Source organism: Hypanus sabinus, chromosome 25 (assembly GCF_030144855.1).
Source record: "Hypanus sabinus isolate sHypSab1 chromosome 25, sHypSab1.hap1, whole genome shotgun sequence".
Classification (NCBI taxonomy): domain Eukaryota; kingdom Metazoa; phylum Chordata; class Chondrichthyes; order Myliobatiformes; family Dasyatidae; genus Hypanus; species Hypanus sabinus.
In genome coordinates this window covers 8952096-8960784 of record NC_082730.1, presented here as the reverse complement: position 1 = coordinate 8960784, position 8689 = coordinate 8952096, and the positions used below count along the sequence as shown (strand labels likewise).

The window sequence follows — 8689 nt, the reverse complement described above, 5'->3', positions numbered from 1 at the left end:
AGCCAGGCAGCATACAGGAGTGAGAAGAGCAGCTGGTTGAGTGGTGTCACCTTACACTCAAGGTCAGGAAGACTAAGAATTGATTGTAGACTTCAGGAACGTACACCAGTCCTTGGGGAGGGATTAGCAGTGGAAAAGGTGAACAGTTTCAAGTTCCTGGGTGTCAACATCTCTGAAGATCTATCCTCGGCCCAACATATTGATACAATTACAAAGAGGCTATATTTCATTATGAGTTATACTCCCCTCATACCAGTTATTTAATTATATATATAAATATAAAGTACTGTGAGAAAGTCAGCTAAAATTTCTGTATACCACTGTATTTGTCAACGTGGAGCAGAGAGTGAGTCCGTAAATCTGGCGGGAGTAAAGGATGCTGGGAATGGTAAGGGTGCAGTGCCAAGGGAGGGGAGTGGGACAGGCGGCAGAGCAGGAACGCCAGAAGCAGGGGTGGAGGGAATGACATGGGTGGAGACACACCCAGACCTGAGACACCAGGCAAGGTCATTTAATTCCAAACAATTGGTTTATTGATCATTACAGAATGTCGCTCCAGTGCTTCCTGTTCCCTCCCCTCTCCCTTCCCCTTTTCCCAACCATGATTCCCCTCTTCCTGCCCCCTTCCCGCTCTCAATCCACAATAGAGACCCATAACAGAGGCAGGTTTATCATCACTCACATATGTCATGAAACTTGTCTTTTTTTGGGGGCAGCAGTACAGTGTAATACATAAAATTCATGCACCTAATATACAGTACTATAGTACTGTGCAAAAATTAGACACCCTAGCTATATATATGCTGATGATTTTTGAACAGTATTGTACATATATTTTTTCCTATTGTAAAATACACTGTATTTATATATAATATATATAAATTTTCTTATTGTAATTTATAGTTATATTATTAAGTATTGCAATGTACTGCTGCTGCAAAACAACAAATTTCAGGACGTATGCCAGTGAAATTAAACCTGATTCTGATTCCTCTAATTCTGTGTTTTGTTTTGCTCTGTCCTCTCTGAGATGGGAATTAAATCCTCGACCCCAGCTTCTGACAAGGTGCTAACTATAAAACCCTTGGCTGAAACCTGATGCTGCCGTAGTGAGGCTTCAATATCCTTTCCTGCTCCTCTTCTTCATTTAGGAACGTGCAGGCAGCCCGAGCTATTTCCACTTCTGATGCTGCATGGTGTTTCATATTAAGTTTGCAATAGATCAGAGAAGACTTCGGTGATTTAAACCATATGGTGATTGGCCATTTGAAGCAACTGCCTATCACAAGCAATCAAGAACATGGATCAAAGCTGCAGGGAGCTACTAGTAGACCACTTGAACTTAGTCATTTGTTCATTAATTCATGAACCAGTCATAGGAACGTATGCTGTGGAAAGAAACCTTCAGGCATCACATCCATAGAACAAAGATTAACGATCAAGGATTGGCATGTATTAGGAATTTGCTGTGGTGTGTTGGTTAGGGTGCAACAAAAAACAACATTCAACAATTATAAAGAATAAAGAATTATATATAAAAACATAAGAGGTTAAAGCACAGATATGGAATAAAATGTACGTTAAGTACATAAATATCAGCATGTATTTACAATGTAAGCAGCATTATAAAAATGTTTACATTGACTGAGGTAATAGACAGAGGGGGGTGGGGGCAAACTAGAACAGTTGATCAGATTAACTGCCTGGGGAAGGAAACTTTAAAGATTTTTTGTTTTAATAACCTTTTCTGTTTACTATTTAAAGTTAGTTTTAATAGAAAACATGGAACAGTACAGCAAAGGAAAAGGCTTTTCGGCCCACATTATCTGTACTAAACACAATGTTAAGTTAAACCAGGTGTTCCCCAACCTTTTTTTATGCCATGGACCCCTACCATTAAACTGGGGTCTGTGGATCCCAGCATGAGAAGCCCTGAATTAAACCAATTCTTTCCTGCATGTACCTAGTCCACATCATTCCATTCCCTGCACACTCATGCAATTTTCTACAAACCTCTTAGATACCTGCTTCCACCACCACCCTGTTGGGAAAAAGCTTGTCCCAAACATCTCCTCTCACCTAAAAAGCATGTTCTCTGGTATTCTGGAACCCTCACCCTGCCTCAGGGAAATAAAAGACTCTGTCTACCCTAAGTCATGACGAAGGGTCTCGGCCCAAGACATCAACTCTTTATTCCTCTCCATAGATGCTGCCTAACCAGCTGAGTTCCTCCAGTATTTTGTGTGTGTTACTCTGGATTTCCAGAATCTGCAGAATCTCTTCTGTCTACCCTATCTATGGTCTCTCCTCGGCCTCTGACCCTCCAGCCACTGAAAAAAAAAATATGAGTGGACAGAAAACAGTTAAGAAGGCAACTTGTAGGTTAATGTGGAACGTAAAACAGCGCAATATCTGTGCCAACCATTCTAGTCACTGCTTTGACTACAGAAGCAAGGATGCCCAGCTACAATTAGACAGGGGAAAAGAGAGATAGAGAAAAATGGTACATGAAACAAAGTGGTGGAAGATCTCAGTGGGTCAGGCAGCATCTGTGGAGGCAGAGGGATCGCCAACGTTTCAGACTGGGGCTCTCCATCACAGCTGGATCCATCTCGGACTGAAACGTGGACAATGTCTTTGCCTCCACAGATGCGTTTGGCCCAGTGAGTCCAGGGTTTGCTTTTTGCTCTGGTTACATAGGACACTGGTGAGACAAGACCCTGAGTTTTGTAGACAGTTTTGATCTCCCTATCTAAGAATGGATGCCCCTGCCATGGACAGAGTGCAATTAAGACCCACCAGGCTGATTCCTGGATAGCAGGACAATGAGACATTCCACAGGGAAAATGTACAGACTTTTTATAGATGACCTTACAACTGAACTCTGGATTCAAGTGACCTGAGTAGCTGCATTATTCTTCCATTTTTATTTTAATTATTAATTTAGAGGCACGGTGCAGTAACAGGTCCTTCCGGCAAAACGAGCCTCTGCTGCCCATTTACAACCAATTGCCATTCTATCCTGTGTGACTTTGGAAACCAGAGCGCCAGAGGAAAGCCACCCAGTCACAGTCAGAACGTACAAACTCCTCACAGACAGCGATGGAATTGAGCCTGGGTCACTAGAGCAATAATAGTGTAACGCTAAACTCTACGCTCTGTGCCACCAAATTTATCTTGGTAATTTTTGTAATTCGCAGTAGCTCTCTTTGTTTTTTTGCTACTAAATAACAAGGTTCACTTCATGTGAGTTAGTGATAACAAAGCAGATTCTGAATGGGGCAGCAGACTCAAACGGGGCTGAATGGCCCTCTCCTACTTTCGTTTTGAGATTGGAATCTGGTGCTCTTCATGGAAAGCCGCAATGGTTTCATTTCTGCCTGTGGTTCTGGTCCCGGCTGGAGCAGTAATTAACACTGAACCTCACACTATCAGGTTAACTTTTGTCAACTCTTGCTTCGTGGTGGGGCGGGGGAGTTTTTGGGTTGCACTAAGATTATTTTCACAGCTTGCCTATGTTATAACAGCATTGCATCGATGTAAGAACAGGAAAAACTGAATTGTGGTTCAGCAGGGACTTTCCATTAATTTGCTCAGTTGTTGGGAGCATGATGCAACTTTATTCAACCCAATCCAAACAATGCCTCCCACGCAAAACAGGTTAAAGTTTTGATAGGGCAGGGGAAAGGGGCAGCTTTACAGGCAGGTTTCTGAAGTTTACTGGCTTTTCCCAAACCAGCTTTACAATCAGATTTCTGAACGGTCCATAAACACCTCACTTTTTGTTCAAAGTTAATTTATTATCAAGGTATGTATTTGTCACAAAATACTACCCTGAGATTCCTTTTCTTGCAGGCATTCATAATCGGGGGAAAAAGGAGAAAGCAAAGAAATACAACAATGTAGATTGTACTACGGGTATTTATTGTTTTATATTTCTTGTAACTAAAAGTATTTTTTTATGCATTGCACTAAAAGACCATAAGATATGTGAGCAGAAGTAGGCCATTCTGCCCGTCGAGACTGCTCTACCATTCAATCATGGGCTGATGAATTTCTACCAGTCATTTCCACTCCCCTGCCTTCTCTCCATACCCTTTGATACCCTGACCAATCAAGACCCTATCTATCTCTGCCTTAAATGCACCCAATGACTTGTCCTCCACAGCCACTCATGGCAACAATTTCCATAGATATACCACTCTCTGACTAAAGTAATTTCTCTGCGTCTCTATTCTAAGCGAATGTCGTTCAATCCTGAAGTCATGCCCTCTTGTCCTAGACTCCCCTACCATGGGAAATAACTTTGCCATTATCTAATCTGTTATGATTCTGAGATCCCCCACCACCCCCTCCCCTGAACTCCAAGAAATACTGCCCAAGAGCTGCCAGGCATTCCTCATATAGTAACCCTTTCATTCCCAGAATCATTCTCGTGAATCTTCTGTGAACCCTCTCCAAAGTCAATATATCCTTTCTAAAATAAGGACCCAAAACTGCAAACAATACTCAAAGTGTGGTCTCACGAGTGCCTTATAGAGCCTCAACATCACATCTCTGCTCTTATATTCTATACTAGAAATGAATGCCTATCACAACCAGAGGGGGGTGGGGGCAAACTAGAACAGTTGATCAGATTAACTGCCTAGGGAAGGAAACTTTAAAGATTTTTTGTTTTAATAACCTTTTCTGTTTACTATTTAAAGTTAGTTTTAATAGAAAACATGGAACAGTACAGCAAAGGAAAAGGCTCTTTGGCCCACATTATCTGTACTAAACACAATGTTAAGTTAAACTAGGTGTTCCCCAACCTTTTCACCTTAATCACCAACTCAACCTGGAGGTTAACCTTTAGGGTATCCTGCAAAAGGACTCCCAAGTCCCTTTGCATCTCTGCATTTTTGAATCCTCTCCCCATCTGAATAACAAGTCTGCCTATTTATTTCTTCCACCAAAGTGCATGACCATACACTTTCCAACATTGTATTTCATTTGCCACTTTTTTGCCCATTCCTCTAAACTATCTAAGTCTTTGCAGGCTCTCTGTTTCCTCAACACTACCCACTCCTCCACCTATCTTTATATGCACTGTACTGCCTTTGCAAAGCAACAAGCTTCACAACATATATCAGCAATGGTGATCCTTATTCAGAGGTGAAAACACCCAATTAGTTTTCAGGATGGTCAAAGATTGGCTGTATTTGTCACATATGCATTAGAACAGTGAAATGCATCAGTTGCATCAACAATGAACAGTCTGATGATGTGCTGGGAGCCACTAAGTGTCACCACACTTCTGACATGAACATAGCAATGCCCACAACTCAGTAACCCTAAGCTCCTGCCTGCTCCCTGCAATTCCTTTCCATCAACTCACGGCACAATTGCAGACACTGTATCTGACCTTATTGTTCTAAAATCCTTCCTGGCCCATTAACCTCCCAACACACACAGAATGCAAGAGTAATTCAGCAACTATGGAGGGGAATGAATCATCGTCAGTTCAGGCCAATTCCCTTCAAGAGGGCTGGAAAGGAAGAGTAGAAGCTAATGCTGAATTTGCTCAGCTCAAGACCGAGCATGTAATCTTGTTATAACCATTTCAGCACAGCTACAAAATGCTCTTCATAGAGCACAGATGCCCCTGGTAATTGTATCATTTAATTAAAGGGTTAGGAACCCTTGAGGGATAAACAGGATAACTCCCACAAGACTTGAGCAAGGCCATTCAGCCCAACAAGTCCATTCTACCATCCCAGAATTTACTATCCCTCAGCCCATCCTCCTGCCTTCTTTCTATAATCTTTAAGGGAGCAAGGTCTACACAAAGATGTCCAGTAGCATTCCCTTTGTACTACAACTAGAGTAGTAGAGAAGTCCGATTCCTTCAGAGGCAGCCAGCATATGGAGTCAATCTGCACTTAACCAGAACCTGACTCTCCAAGTCAATGTTACTATGTATAGAATAGTTCCACCATCAAAAGGAGGGATCAGCAAGACCATGTTGTTATGATTAGACAAAGCTGTGAACAGATGTATAGAGAAGTGCAAGATTCTTCAATGTTAAAAGGACAATTGGAGGGAGCAAGTGAAGATGTTTATGACTAAGTGGCAAACCATCCAAGGAATATGACGATTCAAGTTTCCAAAGCTTACTTCTGTGCTGGGGGCTACCTCCCACAATATTGGTGTACTCAACCCCATTCATGCACCAGAAGGTTTCCAAGCAAAATGTATACTTTAATTAAAAGTTTTAGAAAACTGTACAATTTCTTCCATACAGCTGTACAATACTTTAAAAATGTACAACAGTTTTTTTCCCACATAGCTTAGACTCAACTTATGTACAGAACTAGAATAAACCCACATTACCAAAGGGATTTCTTCCAAAAGCTCATTTTGAACAGCATAATAAACCTTGTCAGTTGGAACAAGTTTCTGCAAGTTATTCACAGTTTCACCCAAAAGGCAGTGTCTCCTTAAACATATGCAAAACTGTTTTTAAAAAAGGGGTTAATGACAAAACTCCAATGAAACTTTACAAATCTGATGTGTGCACTTTTAGCAAGTTTCAAAAAACTTGCTAGAGTCAGACTTGTAAACAGTGATATACAAATTTGGAAACTAAACTTGTTTTGATCAATACACCACATTCGTGAAAAAATTAACATTGGATTAAAGTGTTTTTTCCAGTGCTTTATCAAGTTTCCAACGCTCAACGTTGTATTTTCTGAATAAAGTTTAATTAGGTGCCAACCATATTCACTCAAAAGTAGCCATGACAACCCAGTTAGGAAACTATTTTAACAATAGTTTCACAACTGGATTAGAAACTACTTGATACCCCTTTGGGAAATCCCTTTTCAGATAACTGTTAAGCCATACCAGACACCACTTCTGTGGTGTTGATCAAATCCAATGATTTTAAGCCACTGAATTTAGGAAACAATCCACTTAAGGTGTAAATAGTTCAGCTACAGCAGCGCCTCTCAGCTCGAAACGGTCATCCAGCAGTTTTTGGGAGGGCTTGTATGACCCACGTTTAACTCGTCTTTACAGGTTAACATTCCAAGATTGTTGCCTGGCGTGGCTTCGTACAGAACACATATGGAGCCGTCTTCGCCGATGCGGTAAGAGACCTCATACGGGTCCACCCAGAGGGTCAGCTCACTGGGCAGAAGTCTGAAGAGCTGCTGACTGCTGAGCCCTATCCTGCTGGCAGCCTTGCCAATCAACGGGTCCATTTTGTGATTTATTCGGATACAGCGGTAACCGGAGCCTTTACACGGCCTGTCAGGGAACCAGTGATGTCTGTAATGCTCTGAAAGAGAAAGTAGATCTGTTAATGAATGCTAAAGAATTAACAGCGGAAGCTGAAGACAATTTAGATCAACTAAAGAAAATCAAACCAGATTCTAGGTCTTTCAAGTTTAACTTGGTTAACAAAACATCTTATTTCACTGCATGTGAAAAATACATGCAATAAATCCCCATCTAATGAAGGATCTCTACCCAAGGTGTGGACTGGTTGACCCGCTAAGTTCCTCCGGTACTGCGCGTTTGTTGTTCCAGTTAAGTACTATTCAGGTTTTAAAAGTGCTCTTGTAAGCAGCTTCAGAATCACGCACAATTTTTAAAAATCCCTCTAAAATAGCTCGAGTTTAATCCGCACCAGATTTCAAATCGTCGCTACACAAACTTAAATAAAAACTAATTCAAAGGAAACTTGAAAAGATCCGTTTGTCCCTACAGGGAAGAGAAGTGGCCAAGTAATACAAAGATAACGCGTCGAGTTATCGTGCTATGGACGTGATGTAGTCACATTGGACAACTGGGGATAGTGTCAGAAAATGGTTTAGATAACTTGACCAACAGGACGTTATCTCGAACCGTAACATCGACTGGCTATATTCCCCTCCATAAATGCTGTCTGACCTGTTCAGTTCCTCTAGTCTTCTTATATCTCTTCTTAGAGATAGCAACTTAGTTACACAAGTTTTAAAAGTTTAATTAGATATAATCAGAGGAATGGCGCTAGTTAAAGTTCTCGTTATAGGTTTACTAAGCTCTCTGCCCGTACCCGCCGGACTCTTCGCTCATATTCTCCCCTCTATCTCCCGAGAGAACTTACCAGCCAGTGCGTCGTGCAGCGAGCAGCCGAAGACCTGGAGCTGCGTCGGACTGACGAGCCCAGTGTTGCGGAGTAACCGGCTAACAAACCCAACTGCAGCTGCGATCTCCATTCTAGTTCTACCCCGCTAGAGCTCGTAGCCGCCCTCTTATACAGCCGGGGAGAGGCCTCCACCAATCAGAGCGTGGTTCCACCCCCTCCTTGACAGACGGTGCCATTGCCCAATCACAGCGCAGGCACCCGCCATTGTCCGAGGGAGGGGCCGAGGGGGCGGATCCTTCGCGTGGCATTGGTCCCGGGGAACACTGGCAACAACTGCAACCTCAACCAATAGGATCGCGGTAGTCAGAAAAAGGAAGGATGACGTCCTCGGTGACGTCAGGCGAGTGGTCCGATTATAGTAAGCGAGGAGTAACTCTGAGTAATAATCGTTCGAGCAACAATTGAGTAATAATGACATAGCAACACAAATATTCCTCGCAACAGGTGAGCAATAATGTCCCTTGCAACAACTGAGTAAGAATGGTAATAGTAACAATTGAGTAATAGAGTAGTGGT

General features: G+C 42.2%; 1 protein-coding gene across 1 annotated transcript; it reads right to left on the bottom strand.

Moving 5' to 3' along the window:
- Window positions 1-6219: 6219 nt before the first annotated feature.
- LOC132380985 (protein BTG1-like) lies at window positions 6220-8289 on the bottom strand. Its single transcript, XM_059950033.1, has 2 exons — window positions 8132-8289; window positions 6220-7321 (listed from the first exon to the last, which is right to left on the bottom strand). The coding sequence occupies exons 1-2, from the start codon at window positions 8241-8243 to the stop codon at window positions 6990-6992; spliced, it is 444 nt and encodes a 147-aa protein (XP_059806016.1). The 5' UTR covers window positions 8244-8289; the 3' UTR covers window positions 6220-6989.
- Between the last annotated feature and the right edge of the window lie 400 nt (window positions 8290-8689).

Coding starts and splice junctions, on each gene's coding strand:
- LOC132380985 (XM_059950033.1), bottom strand. CDS start 8,243: ATGGAGATCGCAGCTGCAGTTGGGTTTGTTAGCCGGTTACTCCGCAAC. Junction 7,322..8,131: donor GCTGCACGACGCACTGGCTG/GTAAGTTCTCTC, acceptor TTTCTCTTTCAG/AGCATTACAGACATCACTGG.